Source organism: Phyllobates terribilis, unplaced genomic scaffold (assembly GCF_046119375.1).
Source record: "Phyllobates terribilis strain yellow unplaced genomic scaffold, ASM4611937v1 Scaffold_5__5_contigs__length_657084704, whole genome shotgun sequence".
NCBI lineage: Eukaryota > Metazoa > Chordata > Amphibia > Anura > Dendrobatidae > Phyllobates > Phyllobates terribilis.
This window is the reverse complement of record NW_027362765.1, coordinates 519,463,080-519,481,755: the sequence shown is the minus strand read 5'-3', so window position 1 is coordinate 519,481,755 and position 18,676 is coordinate 519,463,080. Positions and strand designations below refer to the sequence as shown.

Genomic DNA, 18,676 nt, shown 5'->3' with positions numbered 1-18,676 from the left:
AGAAGTTAAAAGACATTCAAAAGTCTGAACTTATCCATTGCAAGTCGTTTAAAAAAAAAAAAAAAAAAAAGCATTTGTTCACTCTTTTGAGCGTTTTCTGATTTTTCAGGCGGTTTTCATGGTGAAATCTCTTTCTGAATACATCTTGTGAACATACCGTAAAGTTATGTTCAATCAACGTCTTTAAGACACCGGTTGACCCGCTGAGTCCTAGGCTAAGCCGCTTTATTTAAAAGCTGGCGGTCTTTTTCCTGAAAGGACTCTGCTGGTGGTGTTACCGTCATTTTTGTGCTGCCATCTTTTGCGCCATTGTTTTTTGCCACTAGCTTTTTTTTTTTTCTATTGTTCAAACTAGAACTACAGAGCGACTTCCGAGAGGAAGCTGCCCAAAAGATTAACATGCTACTTATTGGAAGCACTCTGCTGTTTCTGAACACTGAAGCGATTGAAATAAGCCAAAAACGTGAACGTGTGCACAGTAATGTGCTTTTGACATGCCCTTTCAGGTGGATTCCAGGTGAAATCTATCTGAAAAAGACATTGCGAGCACATACCCCTTAGCATGTCAATTCATATAGTTTCAGGTAATACAATTTTCACACTGTACCTTGAGACTTTGTAACAGATTTTAAAAATATTACTGTGTCTCAGGAAAATCTTTGGTATCCATTAGATACTAAAACAGTGGTCTCCAACCTGTGGCTCTACAAATGTTACAAAACTTTAACTCCCTCATGCCCTTACAGCCACAAGCAGATTGGAGACCACTTAAAGCTGTGGTGATACCTGCTCATCAACTCACGGAAACCTCAGAAACACCGGAGGAAAAGTGATGTTTCTCAGTGAAGTTTTATTCTAGAAAAGATCTTTACACATAGCTGAACTCATGTCTACTCTTATCCTTTTTATTATTATTTTTTTAAGGTCAGGAATACAACTTTCTGAAAATGGAGCCAGGAGAAGTCAATTCTTTAGGAGAGACATATGACTTTGACAGTATCATGCATTATGCCCGGAACACATTCTCAAGGTTGGAATCTAAGGTTATGTCTCTTAAGTTCTTCATAGAATTTGTTATTTTTCTATTTGCCCTATTAAGTGTCTCCGTTGTTTATTTTTACTTATTGTTTGTGAAATACTCAAATGCTTCTGAGTTATGTACTGTTTTTTGTTTTTAGAACTTTTGTAATATATAAATTTATGCTTCACATCTTATCCTTTCCCATAGATAATGTGACAAACCAGATTTCAAAGCAGTCAGTATCGCTCTTTGGCTATGGTCACATGAACGATGATTCTCTCTTCTGCGAGAATTGGATTGATTATGGTAATGGCACTCTGCTCAATCTCTGATCCAAGTTGATCAAAGTGTCAGTTTACGCATGAGAGAATCATATCGCAGGTACAGAGAAGACAGAGAACTTAAGTTCTCCATCTTCTCCATTGTCTGTGTCCGCATAAATCTGACTGCACTCAGGTGACATCCAAGTGCAGTCAGGTGTATTACATGCACCCATAAACTTGTATGGGTGCGCGTGATCTGATTCTGTCTGTAGAAAAAAAACGCAGATCTGCACTGCCCCATAGTATAACATTGATCTGAGTGCTATCTGATAAAACATTGGATAGCACTCGTCCGAGTTATACTCTCGTGTGAGTGAGGCCTTTTATTATAGCTCCCCACCACTCGACTACCTTGCATAGATGCATTGAATTAGTAAGGGATTCTGGGGAAATCTGTTATAAAGCAATTTAACAATGACCTTTCAAGACCGTTTTGCAGACGGAAGAACAGCTAAATGAGAACTATGAAGCAACTAACCTGGTGGACAATCTGAAATGGCTGCAGTTTTACTTGTATCGTTAGGTTTTGGGTAGGGCTAGGCTTCAATTCATGCAGTTTTAGGTAATAGAAATTTCACAATGTACTCTAACCTTGTTATTGATTTTAGAAAAATATATTTTGGATCAACCAGACCCAGGTTTTGATATTTGTCCAAAGGATAGGCTTGTACATCTCTGAGCTTTCTCTGGTCTGCTCAAGGACCAATGCATAAGAGCTATTGTAAAATACAAGGGATATGGCAGGACTAAGGTCAAGTCTTACCCAAATTAATGGAATGAAAGACAACTGGTCCAGCTCTCCACTTTTTCCCTTGTTAAAATTTAGAGGATATGCTTCCGAGGCTTTGGAAACAGCTGTGTCATTTTCGGTGAGTGTAAACTAAGTTGGGCTTGTCTCATACTAGAGTCAATTGTTAAATGGCCGCAAATCTAGAAGCGGAAACTGTAAACTGATCCCAGGGGGCAGCTGTGGTCAAGCTGAACGTAATTCCCAAAATGAATGCGAGAGCACAAATCTCCCTGGTTATAAGCCATATTCTTCGTGTCTATCAATTGCAACCAACCAACTTAAGTTGACATAAGGCTGCTATCTGGTAACTGTTTTTATGAAGAATTCCACCCAAAGCTGCATAATAAATTCTTAATCTCGGATGTTCATGTGACCATTAAAAGAGGTTGGTTCATTACTGTTGTTGGCATTGAGTTATTCTGTTTCACACAAGTAAACATAAGCCGTCTTGGTACCCATGTTAAATGTGATATGTAACCACCTGGTAGTGTACTTAAGAAATATTTACAAGCTGTATGGTGTAAGAAAAAGTAACATAACACATATTTCATCCTACTCATTTTCCTGGCGTAATGGCCTGTTAACTACAGACATACAAAGGACGCTTGTTAGATATAAACTACCAGCACAGTTGCTTCCTTACAGTCATTTCCGTCTGGTTTATTTCATACCGGTGTTGGGCTTTTCTGTACATTCAAGCATTGTGCCAGTCTTTTCCATTAAACCCCAAGAATGATTTATATTTGTATTTAAAAAGTTCTTATGTATTAATACTGTAATGAAGGGCCCATGATAAATGGTAAACTTTCCCTACCCTGGGATCTTTCTACCTTGCCAGGAGATTAAAGTTGCTCATACCTATTAAATGAACGTAAGCCAATAGTGCTTTTGCCCAGAAGCGGCTAAATATGTATGGGGGTGTCCTGACTCTTCTCTAATGGCAGATTTTGGGAAACAGGATTGGGCATGTTTGACTTTAAAGGGAACCTGTCAGCACAAGTAGTGGTATGACTGTTAAGACTGCATATTTACTTGTCCCAAAATAAAAATACCTTATTTTGTAAAGATTCCCTTTAATATGCCTCATCTTTCGTTCCCATTTAACAGGGGTGGGATACCCGAGGGCCATTTACGGCCCTCGATGACCTTTTATATGGCCCCCGGGCAGGTTCCCGGGAACCGCAGTGCTTGGGCTATCAGCTGTATTTTGATGGCCACCAGTCCTTTAATTTCTTCTTGCTCTGTGAACATGGATACGCTTTGACTACTGAACACTGAGGCACGTGCAGTGAAAGATTATGTCCTGACACCAATGCCAGCATCAGGATTCACCTTGTGGGAGGAGTTAGCATGTGATTTGTACGCCCCCCAAAGGATGGTATAAATATCCAAATGGCCCTTGGCAGAAAAAAGGTCCCTACCCCTGCCATACCAGATGAGCTGCTACCAGAGGTGTCTGATACTGTCTTATTCCTGATGATGCTAAAAAAAACAGGAAAGTGCAAATAAGGTCTTATCCAAGTTAGGCAGGATAGATACACATGTGTATATATATGCTCACGTGATAGGGTTGTGTGTGACACAACCACTCTATGGCATCTAATATCAGCTGCTCAAGCATCCACTGGGATTCAACGTGCCAAGATACCAAGGAAAGTGGATTTGATCTACAATGCTGGATTATCAGTCAAGGATCCAAGGATTAATAAGTGGTTTATTGTCAACGCGTTTCAAAGTCATCAGACTCCTTCTACAGGACAACCGCATGTACATGGGGTATTCCTGAAGAGAGTCTGATGACTTTGTAACAAGTTGACAATAAACCACTGTTATTTATGCGGGGTCCTTGGATCCTTGACTGATAATCCAGCTGCGCAGATCATATCCATTTTTCTTGCTATCTTGTCAATGTCTTATTCCTCATTCCTCATTGAAAACACTTAGACACTTGTATATGAGGAATAGCCGTCACTTGGATAATTGACCGACTAGCTAAGGTGTATGGTCGAATTAAAGAGTAACCGTCATTTCAATTTGTATTTCATAAATCAATAAAACGTGAAGCTAAGAAACTTTGTAAAATATCTTATCAGACAAATCTGCTTCTTTCTCCTCATGGACTGATCAGTTATTCTCAATTCACAGGTAAAATGTATCCAGTGAATAAAGACTTTGCTGAGATAGGAGATGGCAGTTGGTGCTCAGAACTGTAACTGCAGCAGAATGTCTGTGTCTACCTCTAGCTCCTCCTTACCCTCTCCATAGAATGTTATAAGCACTAACTCTCATTTCCTATTTTAGTAATTAGAAAAAAATATGTATTACTGTATACAGATTTTACCCATTGAACGAGAGTAAAAGGTCCACCCAGAAGGAGGAAAAAAACACTTTCTCTGATAAGATATATTACAAAGTTACTCTTCAGTAGTGATGGGCGGACCCATGGATGGTCGGGTTCGGCCGAACATCTATTAAAAGTTCAGTTCGGGTACCAGAACAATACCCGCACCCGAACCTGGACCCCATTCCTATGAATGGGAGGACGGAACATCCGTGGTTTCCCACACTTGTCATTTGCATGACAGCGCATGAAACACAGGCTCTGATCAGCGGCTAAAACTTTTTCACGCAGCGGCGGTGAGATCACCGGGACTCATCAGCTGTTGAACTCCTGTGAACTTTTTCACGGCAGTTCAGCACTATACACTGCAGGAACGATTACGCTCCTGTCAGTGTGTAGCCAGATCGTGTGATCCGGATCGTCGTGGGACAGTATGTATTACGTCAGATACAGTGGTGGCCAAAAGTATTGGCACCCCTGCAATTCTGTCAGATAATACTCCGTTTCTTCCTGAAAATGATGGCAATCACAAATTCTTTGGTATTATTATCTTCATTTAATTTGTCTTCAATGAAAAAACACAAAAAGAATTGTCCTAAAGCCAAATTGGATACAATTCCACACCAAACCTAAAAAAGGGGGTGGACAAAAGTATTGGCACTGTTTGATAAATCATGTGATGCTTCTCTAATTCGTGTAATTAACAGCACCTGTAACTTACCTGTGGCACCTAACAGGTGTTGGCAATAACTAAATCACACTTGCAGCCAGTTAACATGGATTAAAGTTGACTCAACCTCTGTCCTGTGTCCTTGTGTGTACCACATTGAGCATGGATCAAAGAAAGAAGACCAAAGAACTGTCTGAGGACTTGAGAAACCAAATTGTGAGGAAGCATGAGCAATCTCAAGGCTACAAGTCCATCTCCAAAGACCTGAATGTTCCTGTGTCTTCCGTGCGCAGTGTCATCAAGAAGTTTAAAGCCCATGGCACTGTGGCTAACCTCCCTAGATGTGGACGGAAAAGAAAAATTGACGAGAGATTTCAACGCAAGATTGTGCAGATGGTGGATAAAGAACCTCGACTAACATCCAAACAAGTTCAAGCTGCCCTGCAGTCCGAGGGTACAACAGTGTCTACCCGTACTATCCGTCGGTGTCTGAATGAAAAGGGACTGTATGGTAGGATACCCAGGAAGACCCCACTTCTTACCCCGAGACATAAAAAAGCCAGGCTGGAGTTTGCCAAAACTTACCTGAGAAAGCCTAAAACGTTTTGGAAGAATGTTCTCTGGTCAGATGAGACAAAAGTAGAGCTTTTTGGCAAAAAGCATCAACATAGAGTGTACAGGAAAAAAAAAGAGGCATTCAAAGAAAAGAACACGGTCCCTACAGTCAAGCATGGCGGAGGTTCCCTGATGTTTTGGGGTTGTTTTGCTGCCTCTGGCACTGGACTGCTTGACCGTGTGCATGGCATTATGAAGTCTGAAGACTACGAACAAATTTTGCAGCATAATGTAGAGTCCAGTGTGAGAAAGCTGTGTCTCCCTCAGAGGTCATGGGTCTTCCAGCAGGACAATGACCCAAAACACACTTCCAAAAGCACTATAAAATGGTTTGAGAGAAAGCACTGGAGACTTCTAAGGTGGCCAGCAATGAGTCCAGACCTGAATCCCATAGAACACCTGTGGAGAGATCTCAAAATGGCAGTTTGGAGAAGGCACCCTTCAAATATCAGGGACCTGGAGCAGTTTGCCAAAGAAGAATGGTCTACAATTCCAGCAGAGCATTGTAAGAAACTCATTGATGGTTACCGGAAGCGGTTGTTCGCAGTTATTTTGGCTAAAGGTTTTGCAACCAAGTATTAGGCTGAGGGTGCCAATACTTTTGTCTGGCCCATTTTTGGAGTTTTGTGTGAAATGATCAATGATTTGATTTTTGCTTCATTCTCTTTTGTGTTTTTTCCTTGCAAGCAAATTAAATGAAGAGAATAATTCCAAAGAATTTGTGATTGCAATCATTTTCAGGAAGAAACTGAGTATTATCTGACAGAATTGCAGGGGTGCCAATACTTTTGGCCACCACTGTAGGTGAGTATTATGGTGGTTTATTATTTTTTCTCTTTTACAGGTGACAATGGCTTCAGGGATTAAGTGTTAGGTGAGTATTATGGTGTTTTTTTATTTTTTATTTTTTTTTTACAGGGGAAAAGGACTTTGGGGATTAATCGTTAAGCTAAGTATAACTGTGTTTGTTTTTTTTTTATTTCAATATTTATTTATTTTAATTTTTTTTTTCTTTACTTTAAGCACAGGCGCCGGCTGATGACTACTCCCATCAGCGGCGCCTGCTCTTGCTGTTATCAGTGACAGCAGGCTTAGGCTGATGGGAGTAGTAGTCTCATCAGTCGATGCCTGTGACCAGTGGTAAGCTTTTTACCGCTGGTCACAGCTGCGGGCTCACCCTTGCATCTTATCACCAATTAGAGCCTATGTTTCCCTTGCAGTTATGCAGATAACAGCGCTGGAAACACCCAATGTTCGGGGTGCAGAACCCGAACAGTAACACGGACTTCCTAAGGAAGTCCGTGTTCAGGATCCATGCCCGAACACTAGGTGTTCAGTACGGACCCCGAACTTTACTGTTTGGGTTCGCCCATCTCTACTCTTTAGGTAACAACTGAAAATGAGCTATTGCCACTGCTTGTCTCAGTATTTATCCACTATTATTTAAAAGGGCTTCTAGACAATTATTTTTTTATATCAACTAAGCATCAACTATTTAAAAATTTTCCAAAGGTCAATACAGTGCCCTTGAACGCTGCTGCCAATTACTGGCTCCAGCAGTCTTGTGCCAACTACATTAACATCTACACTGAGCCCAGTGATTGGCTGTTGCAGTCACTTGAACTGTAGTTGTGACGTAATCACTGCAGCCTGTCCACAAAGACCAGGGTTTATGTGATATAAATATTTGGAAATGACCTTGAAGAAATTATATTGACTGTATATATAATATACTGTGTTTCTGCTGGTCATCCTGACAAACTTTACTTGCCATGGAATAGCTTAAAGGGGTATTTCCATCTCCAATATCCTATCCCAATATGTAGTAGTAATAATAATAATAATAATAATATTAGCAAATACCACCAATTAGAAATGTAGTATAGTTTTTCTGATTTGCTATGTCTTTTTCCTCATGTGCAGGCATTGCAGGACCTTATGTATCCATGGTTACGTCCACTGATATAGTGACAGTTAGTTAGTTGTTAGTGGTCGTAACCATGGATACCTAAGGTCCTGTATTGCCTTCACATGAGGAACGAGACAAAGCGAATCAGAAAAACTATACTACATTTCTAATTGGAGGTATTTGCTAATATTATTATTATTACACTACAGCATATTGGGATAGGATCTTGGAGATGGGAATACCCCTTTAATTAGTGGAATATCTCACAGTGTGTGATCGATGTAGCCATTTGATTGTACGGCCGCTCTCATGGGTAGCTGCATTGCTTGCTAAACATTGAGATGGGAATTTACTGCATACTCCAGGCACTGTCAGCAGTCAATAAAAGCCACATTTTTTATGAGAATTCTTTGAGACAATTATTATTTGAGCTTTTTTTTTTTGGCTCAAAGACTTCAAATTGGAGGTTTTGTACAATATATCTTCAAAGACTTTCTGGATTCCGCTTATAATGAACTACTTGTCTTTCCCTTCACACAACTTGTTTGAGCTAATTTTATAATTTGATTTAAGGTTGAGGTTTTTTTTTTTCCAAAAATGCATGAATTTACTGTTCGTTACTACTAAAACCCTGGTCAGCAAATCAAATATTGTAAATTTAGGATTGCACCCATTCCAAAAACTTAAACACCATGTCGGTCGGTGCCTTTGTAGTACTAATGAGCATTATGATGGGAAGACAAGGTTAAATTTGTATAAACTGCTTCTAACTTTTGCTTGGAGCGTCCCTGATAATCCTTTTCCAGCTTAGAAGGGATGTGTTCTACATACTGAGAACAAAGGCACTTTCAAGATAACGGAAATAATTTTCATATTGAACTGATGTAGAGTTAGCTGGAAATGATTTAACTTTAGGGATTATTTTTTTTGCTAATAAGAGAGTGTAAACTCCTTTATATCTAATCTTTGTTCAAATAGGACCATTTTAAAAAGAGTTGCTGCTTCCGAAACCCCCATCTACTTGTAGATTAACAAGAGTTTACCTAGCATTGCAAGTCCTGTGTTGTCTACGTCTTTAGGAATTAGCAATTCATCACCCATCAGCCGAAGGACTTCTAAGAATTAAAGATATTAATCTTCCTATAACTTGAAAAGAGCCATTGGAGATAAAAGAATCATCTCCTGGAATGACAAGTATGTCAGAGTTGGCCATGAATAAACCATTGTATGGGGGCAGACATGACGTGGAGGAATTAAAAAGCTGAAGGAATGAAGCAAAAATGCAATCACTTTTGTAGGTGCTGTATGTGGAATTTGTGAGAAATTGCCACTGGTTTGACTTGTTGATTTAGTATTTAGTTTATGCTGCAATAAACAATAGGAACTAAATATGTCATTAAACATAAAATGCCAATTTGGAAAACTTTCAAAAAGTTATGTACAGCCATTCTAAGGGCAAATGCAGATGACCGTAGATTCTGTTTTATTGTGCAAATCACACTCTGATCAGAGCTTGATCAGAATGTGATCAGAGTGTGATATGATTCTCTCGGATGAGGTGAAGATGGAGAAACGAAATGTCTCCATTTTGTCATTGCGCAGAAATCAGGCTGCACTTAGATGTCTTCCGAGTGCAGTCCAATGTTTTCCTCGGACTCATTGACTTGCATGACTGAGTGCGAGCTAAATATCAGATCAAACTCAGTCATGCAGAAAATTTTTGTGCATGGCCCTGTAGACTAGCAACGGATGCAATCCAATGTTTTGTCGGATCGCACTTCGACCAAAAATATGGTCGTCTGTACTTGTCCTAACACGAAAACAGCTGATCGGCGGAGGTACAGGGAGTAGCACCCCCACTGATCAGACACTGGTGACCTATCCTAAGAATAGGCCATCTGTGTTAAAGTCCTGGGCAACCCCTTTAACTCATTCTGAAGCCAGCAATACACAAGCTGTAAAAGGTATAAATATGATGCATAATTTTTTTATGAAACTCAATCACAAAAATTATCCTTAGCCAAAAACACATACATTGAAGTAAGACAATAAAAATTGTCCCCAAAGGTGGCCATCCGTAAATGCAATATTACTTCATTAATTAACTCATTATAAATGGGCAGTATATAAAGTGGTTTGAAAAGTGTACATAACCTTTAAAAAATACTCCATTCCAAAGGTATACCAGATAACATGCATTTTTGCTAGTTGCTTTGGGATTTAAAGAGAGCGTGTCAGCACAGATTTACACATGGACTTAGTGGTAGAGCTGTATAGGCGCTTGTTCCCCCAATAAAATGGTGTTTTCTCTTCAGCCTTCTCTTGCCTTCCCTTTATAAATGAAGGCAATTGTATATCATAAAAGGAATAACAGAATTGAATTGACTAATCTCTTGAACACGTATATGGCTTGCCAAAATGCTTCTCTTTTCAAGCAGTTGGCCTGACAAGCAGAGATTTACTACCCCCTGTGATCTGTTATTAACAACTTATTCTAAGGACAAGTAATCAATACTGCTCTCCTGAACAACTCTTGTAACATTTTTTTCTTCCAATCACATGCAAGCCTAAACAAACCTAAGAGTGATTCAGTAGTGCTTATTTATTAAACCTGGTTTCCTTTGGCAATCATATATATTCATCTGATTTTTTTTTTAGGTGCTTTGAAAAACTTAAGCAGCTGCCTGATTTTTTTTCATAAGCATCTACTTCACACTTTTTTTTTTTAATATATTGATCTTCATCAGTATTTATAGTTGATCTAAAAAATTTTTCTTCAGCTCCTCATTATACTATAAAATGTATTTTATGCCAGAAAGATATGTCTGTGTTGAACTAGAGCTCAGATATTTCTGTAGAGTTTGTTTCCTGAAAAAAAAGAAAAAAATAGAGAAAACTGTTATATAGTGGACATTTTAATAAGATCATATTCTGCAACATATTTTTTTTCTGTCAATAGGGGTTTATACTATGACACAATACGTCCTCGACAGCCTCTCAGCCATATTCAAACTATTGGACAACGCATGCGGCTCAGTCGGGGAGATATAGCACAAGCAAAGAAACTGTACAAATGTCCAGGTAATGATTCATTATTTATTTTTCTGCTTTGTATTTTTGTTTTATGAGCTTTTTATGCTTTTTGGGCTTTCTATCTAAGAGAAATGGACGGATTCTTCTCAGTTCTCAGCAGAACTTTTTTTTTCTATTGACTCTTAGCAATGCATTAGTTAAAAAGAGATGGAGCTCTGAAGTCCAAAGTCTGTCTTCCGTGTTTCAACCGTTTTATAGAGATCCCCATAGAATGTAATGGCTGAGTCTGATTCCTAGAAATGGATGAGAATAGGAATTGCTTTGAGTCTCACGGAACTGCTTTTAAGGCCAAGTTCACATAGTCAGTATTTGGTCAGTATTTTTCATCAGTATTTATAAGCCAAAACCAGGAGTGGGTGAAAAATGCTGAAGTGGTGACCTGTTTCTATTAGGCCCTGTTCACACTTTCAGTATTTGTAAACCAAAATCAGGACTGGAGAGTAAAAGTATAATAGGAACACGTCATCGCTTCTGTACTTTTCACCCCCTCCTGCTTTTGGCTTACAAATACTGATGTAAAATACTGACCTTAATACTCAATGTGTGAATGTTGCCTTATGATTTTACTCTGATTGTAGCAGAGATGTACTCTAGACTCAGGACTGGAGTACATTTTTTGACTCTGGAGCAAGTACGGAGTTGTGCCTGTTATTAATTTTTTTTTTAACTCCAGTGAACTTTTAATCAAGACTGATGACTAAACCCCCCCTTTATATTAAGACTCCTCAGTCCACCTAAAACAAGGATCACCGGACCTCAGAATGTTTCTAGCATACTTGCATGTGTATGCCGCAACACAACACATCATTTTTTGCAACTTTTTATTTTTTTTTTTAAAGCATGTGGCGAAACTTTAATGGAGTCAAGTGGCAATTTCTCTGCTCCTGGCTATCCAAGTGGTTATCCATCTTACACACATTGTGTATGGAGGATATCTGTAACCCCAGGAGAAAAGGTACAGAAAAGTATAATGAAGCATGTTACCTGTATATGTGTATGTGATAAACTGTGGCCGCAGCTGTGTCCTATAGTACAGAGGTCCCCAACCGCCGGTCCGCGGACCAGGACCGGGCCGTTGGGGTTTTTCAGCCGGTCCGCGGCGCCGCTGACAGCAGAGAACATTATGCAGGACGGGGTGGGGCGTCGGGCGGGTCTTAGTGACGCGGCCCTCCTGCACAGCATGGTGTGTTCCTGACGGGGTGGGGCGGCAGGCTCTCCTCACTGACACGCCCCCGGCAGAACATGTTATGTGGGGCGTGCTGGGGCAGCAGACTGGCTTCAGTGACGCGGCTCCCGGTACCAGTGTTCAGTGTGTAGCGCTGCTAAGCAGCAGCGCTGTATACACTGACGCTCAATGTACAATGCTGCTACTTAGCAGCGCTGTACACCGAGGTCCCGCCAGCATCCTCCCCATACAGCTCCACCCCTCCATAACCCCACCCCCATATGACCAAAGCCCCGCCCCCACCCCCACCGGGCCATGGAAAACTGGTCTTGCTTAAAGCCGGTCCCTGGTGCAAAAAAGGTTGGGGACCTCTGCTATAGTAGAACAAGCCCCGCTGTTCCCATAAGGAGACTGCTAGCTTTCCATCCTCCAGTAGAATACCTGCTGCCATTGCCCTAGTGCCTTTTGTAAGGAGGAGGGTGACTTTTCTGTGAGTTCTTCCATTGATGGCAGGAAACAATTTAGAGAGAAGGATTAAAGGGATGGTCGAAGGTCACATACATTTTAATTTAAATCCGTGTCTATTTAATGCTGTAATTGAAACAAATTTTTAATATGCTTTTTTTAAAAATTCCCTACTGTTCCCTAACTACACTGTCTAACAGCTATTGCCTTTTCTTCCCCTACTTCCTATGTGATAACCCTTCGTTTGAGTACCAAACAAATCATCACTGGGGGGCAGAGGTTACGCTCCCTGTCACAGCCTCTGCCGCCTCCCTGATACAAAGTGTCATCAGTGACGCTTATTCAGGGGTGGGGTTAGTCATTGCTGTGTTCACAAGTGACATCACTTGTCTCTGAACGCTGGGTACTTTGACAGTGCTCACTGACAGTGCGCTCTGCTCTGTGTTGTCGGCTCATTACTACTGATCTGAGGCGGCAACACAAAGCGCGCGCTGTCACTGTGCACATAGCACAATAACATCGCACAGGGACTAGCCCAGCCCCTGAAACGAGCGTCACCGATGGTGCTTCATTTCAGAGAGGGGGCAGAGGCTCTGGCAGTTACCACAGCCTCTGCCATCTGATGACTCTTTGAGTATCCCAGCATGCACTGGGATACTCAAACGAAGCGTCGTGAAACAGGAAGTAGGGGAAAAAAATGCAATAGCAGTTATATAGTGTAGTTAGGGAACAGTGGGGAATTTTTAATGCAAGCATATTACAAATTAGTTTAGATTATGGCACTAAATAAACAGGGATTTAGATTAAAATGTATTTGACCTTCGACCCACCCCTTTAAGCATCAAGATCCATTAATTGATGTAGTTTGAGTCCTGCCCCTTGTCCACTAAGTTTCTTCACTCTCTGAAATCCCAGTTTAGAACAGGTTCCTTACTGTACTGATGGCCTGTCTATCAATTTATGGAAAGTTTGCAAATCTAGTTTGCCACATATCTCTCACCTATAAGGAGACTGAAAAACAGTAATAACTAGAATAAAGACTGATATCTTTGCAAGAAACTGCCATCAGATTTATTTTGTTCTATATGAGGGCAACATAAAGTAGGGGCATAGGCCCTGATTTTAATACTGGGTCACTTACCGAGTTTCTTTCTGTACCTTCAATAAAACCTTTCTATCTGCTGCTGCTCTGCTAGTCCTCTCATTGATGAGTTTCTGATATATTGTCCATGAGCTCTGGTTATTCTTGCTCCCCACCATTGATTTCCAGCTTTCTGCCTATGCACAGTGTAAGCAAAGTTGTTAATCAATGGTGCAAGTAGGGATAGAAAGCTCATCATTAAGAAGACTAGCATATAAAATAGTGATAATTTCGAAATAACAGCTAAAAGCCCAGTAAGTGACGTATGGTTGATTTTAGCAATTTTGTCCCTCTTTTATGCTGCTCATAAACCTGGGGTCTGAGTTCTTAGAAAAAAAACAAACATTTAAAATGTTTTATTTTTTAATGCTAGTCATTATTTATATGTGGTTTTAGATAGTCCTAAATTTCACAGAGATGGACCTCTTCAAAAGTCGTCTATGCTGGTATGATTATATTGAAATACGAGATGGATATTGGAGAAAGGCGCCATTATTAGGTAAGTTACTTGTAGACATAGACCTAATATATGCCATATACATAGTAATGTTTTATGTGCCATGAAATTGCTATGGGGCATATTCATTAAGACTGGAGTTGCCAGTCTTAAGAAGGGGCTCATTGGAGTACGATGCGCCTAACCATGCTGGAGCATCTGTTCACTGACATGTGCCACCGCAAGCAATGTACTCCAGTTGGGGACTGGAATAGGTTTCTGGAGCAAGTTACCGTTGGTGTAACTTTTCATGAATTTTATGGGTGGGCGTAGGCACGTCCTGTCGACATCCATGGCTGAGACTGGCCAATTGTTCCAATATTTATGTGCAACTTCCAAGTTACGCAAAAATATTATAATAACTATAAAACTATGTCTAGTAGAATTAGTTGAAAAGCTAATTTTACTTGTTGACTTTTTTTTTTTATCTTTTAAGTACGCTCTCATGGGAACTTCAGCAGCAGAAATAAAACACATCAAAATAGTATACCCTGCTGTGTGGTTTTATTGCAGAAAATGTCACACATAAATTATATATGCACTATATATATAATATACTGCATATATAATTTAGGATTTCAACCTCTGCAATGCAAAGTGTGTGTGTGTATATATATATATATATACATATATATATATATATATATATATATATATATATATATATTAATGTGGATCTCATACATACATTGGATATTCGCCCCCTGGGAACGTACTTAAAGAATCAGAAGTGAAAGTCACTTTTTATTTATTTATTGGTGCTTTGTAAAAGCTCTTGTTATAATGGGGTCTCTCATTGCTGATTCTTTTGCTTTGCTAGATCAATCAACTAAAATTGTGATACAGGGTTTGTACAGCCTACATTTAGAATATATACTCCTGCTGCCCCCTATAGGATGTGAACGGATGCTATTTTATAATGTGTGTGGCTATGGCATAGCAGACCTGATCTCTTAACACTTGATAACAGGATTGGTTTTGCAGCTGAACAGTATTTAAAATATAAATGAATCTATGACAGCATAGTAGAATTGTTTTCTGTTTTTGCAGATTGTCACCAGCAAGAAACTTTGAGCAATATTAAATATCAATAGGGGGGGGGGGATCTGTTACAGAAGAGTTCCGTGGCAAAGAAGTGTTACTTTTAGGAATATTTACCATTATGCTTTCTGCGTTGATTTCTCTAGATTTTCAAGATCTCCTTGCAGTCATTTAATTGGAGCTGTCATTGTTTTCTTACAACGGACAGACAAGTGTACTAGCAGAAAATGGAAGTACATACAGTATATCAGAGCTGTGTCTTGTGACTAACCGAGCAAGTGTGTGTAAAAGATAGTAGACATCGTCCAAACGTGGGTGACGCAAAAAAAATAGCTTCTTTTATTCTACCATACAAAATGCAATGTTTCGACCTAGTACAGTTCTTTTTCAAGCATACAAAATGGTGCAAACAACAGGTTTAAACAGCATAGATAACAAGAGAACACCAATCAGGACTAGTTTCCGCCCCCCTATCTAAAACTCTGCCTGTAATATTTATCAAAAATACATAATCACATAGTGCATGACACACAGTAAATCGTTCTATCAATAAAATATTCCACATTGTGCTATATTAAATTATTTTTGTAAACCTAGATCATAAAGCCGAAACATCGGGAAGTGGGCCGTGTCCTGGTGCTCCAATGGTGTGTAAGTATCCACATTGTCACAGCAACCAATGCGCATGCGCGAGCGTTGTCCAATCCTGGACTAGGCCGCATGATGTCATCAAGCCGCATGACGTCATCAAGCCGTGGCATTATGGTGAAAGGTGATTCTTTTTCTCATCCCCCAAGTTTTGTAATCTATAGTATCTAATATCTTGCCCATGCGGGTTACACTACAATAATATTTGTAATGTGCAATATTTTATTGATATAACAATTTATTGTGTGCCATGCACTATGTGATTATTTATGTATTTTTGATAAATATGATGGATGGTGTTTAGATTGAAGGCGGAAAGTAAAGTCCTGATTGATGTTCTCCTGATTATCTATGCTATTTAAACCTGTTGTTTGCACCATTTTATATGCTTGAAAAAGACCTGTATTGGGTCGAAACGTTGCTTTTTGTATGGCAGAATTAAAAGAATTTTTTTTACATCACCCACGTTTGGACGCTGTCTACTATCTTGTACTTGCATATTGTTTCAAATTGGGGTTTTGGACGGTGCGTCACTCTATGGGTAAAATTACCTAGAGTCATCACCTATCCAAGATGAGTGCTGCGGGCAGTTTTTTCCATTATTAACTGAGCAAGTGTGTGTCCACGTTATACAGGGCTCAGCGTTCAGAGAACTGCTAGATCTGCAGCAGAGAAACAGTGATTTTACTAAAATTCCACCAACTAGCCCAGTGACACATAGTTGGAATCAGGGTCTCTGTCCCTAAATTATGTTGCTTTCAAATGCGATATCAGAAACCCGGTGACTGACTCCCTTTTAATAGTTAATATTTTAACAATGAACAATTATCAAAATGCAAAGTGAATGAACCGAAGAGAAATCTAAATCAAATCAATATTTGGTGTCCACCATATGCCTTCAAAACAAAATTAATTATTGTAGGTTCACTTGCACAAAGTGAGGGATTTTATAAGATTAAAGTTAGGTATGTAAGTAACCAATTATACCAAACAAATGATAATGATCATCATGTTCGTAAGTAGGTTGAAACAACGTAATTAACTGAAACAGACATAGCCGTGTAGGGAAATTGACTTGCTACAGAAATTGACATGCTGCGGGTGAATTTGGGTATGTGCCCATGATCAGGAGCCGTTGCCCGCGGCATGTCAATTTGTCTTGTGGAGTTGCTAGTCTCCATAACAAAAATTTGACCACTAGAATGTATTGAATGCGGTGAATCCTCATGGTTCAGTGAACACATGTGGATTTACCTGCGTTCAATAGGATACAGCGTTTTGGATGCAACAAAAATGTGCTGCATCCAAAGCGCTGCTACGTCCAGATCGTGGGCACATAGCCTAATATTAAAAAAAATGGTGTGGGCTCCCGTGTAATTTTCAAAACCAGTAGAGGGAAAGCCGACCACTGGGAGCTGATATTACTAGCCGGGGAAGGGGCCATTAGCCAATAATGTTCCCTGGCTATTAATAACAGCCCACAGTTGTTTGCTTAGCATTTAGTGGCTAGATTACAGGAGGAACCCAGAAAAAAATTGACGTAGGGTCCCCCTATAAAATCTAACCAGCAAAGGCTAAACAGACAGCTGTGAGCTGATATTAATAGCCCATGGAAGAGGCCATGAATATTCTCCCCCTCCAAGGCTAATAATATCAGCTTTCAGCGGCCCCAGAAATGGTGCATCCATAAGATGCACGAAATCTGGTGCTTAACCTCCACTCTTCCCACAGCCGTGTAGCGGTGGCGAGTGGGGTAATAACGTTGATGTTCATGTCAGTCTTGTATTGGCGGCTGACATGCAGCCCAGGTTCGTAATGGAGAGGCGTCTATAAGACTCCTCCATTACTAACCCCGTAGTAAGGTTTTTGACATTTTTCAATAAAGACACAGCCAGAATAAAGTCTTTTATTTTAAATAAAATTACTCACGGTTTTAATCTTTTATTTAACAATAAAAAACACTGTATACTCCCCTAATACCCTTTCCCCAAAAGCCTCGTCTCCTGTAAGACACTAAAAATAAAAAAACACCATATCCCTAACGTGTCCGCCGTAATGTGGTCCCACGTCCCAGTGTCCCACGACGATCTGGGTGACTTCTACAGCAGTCACATCAGCAATGACTGATGCGACTGCTGTAGAAGACAGTACTGTGTACAGTGACAGGAGTGTAATCACTCCTTTCGGTGTACATCGCTGCACTACTGGGGCTGTCTTCACCGGAGCTCGTCAGCTGAAGATCAGCTGAGAGCTCTGGTGCCCTCACTTACTGCATCAGTGTTGCATGGGAAAATTCCCACGCAGCACCAATGCCGTAAGTGAGAGCACTGGAGCTCGTCAGCCGTTGTACACTGCCGGGAGCGATCGTGCTCCCGTCAGTGTATTGCTGGGTGATCAGGTCGCCGTGGGACATCGGGAGGACGGTGGACAGGTGAGAATAAAGGTTTTTTATTTTAATATAGATTTATTTTTACTTTGTTTCTTTTTTTTACACAGCGCACAGACACCTGCTGAGGAGACTACTTCTCCCCTCAGCCGCTCCTGATAACAGCGGGAGCGGCCGTCGGATGATGGGAGGAGTAGTCTTCCCGGGTACCATTCGTTGTGCGTTTTTGCGGCTTTTTGACTCATTGACTTGAATTGAGTCAGTCAAATATGCAGAAAACATCTGCAGCAAATCCACAAATATATTTATACCTGCATTTTTTGCTGTGGACTTGACTGATTCTTTTCAAGTCTATGAGTGACAAACGCTGCAGAAGCGCACAAAGAATTGACATGCTGCAGATTTAAACGCAATGACAATCCTGTTAGGAAAATTCCTGATCATGTGCACAGCACTTCAGGATTGTCATTGCATTAGCTGACACACGGATTACCTAGCGTTTTTGGTGCATTTCTCCCTGAAAAAACGCCACGAAAACTCATCAAAAACGCACAGTGTGCACACAGCCTTAC

General features: G+C 40.2%; 1 protein-coding gene across 3 annotated transcripts in view; it reads left to right on the top strand.

Annotated features, from left to right (window-relative positions):
• The window catches only part of TLL2 (tolloid like 2), a 324,249-nt gene that overhangs the window by 232,698 nt on the left and 72,875 nt on the right, over positions 1-18,676 (top strand). For all 3 annotated transcript variants that reach the window (XM_073685707.1, XM_073685708.1, XM_073685709.1), the window contains 4 exons: positions 925-1,030; positions 10,629-10,750; positions 11,602-11,717; positions 13,930-14,032. In XM_073685707.1, the coding sequence (XP_073541808.1) occupies positions 925-1,030; positions 10,629-10,750; positions 11,602-11,717; positions 13,930-14,032 (447 nt within the window). The remainder of the gene's footprint in view (positions 1-924; positions 1,031-10,628; positions 10,751-11,601; positions 11,718-13,929; positions 14,033-18,676) is intronic.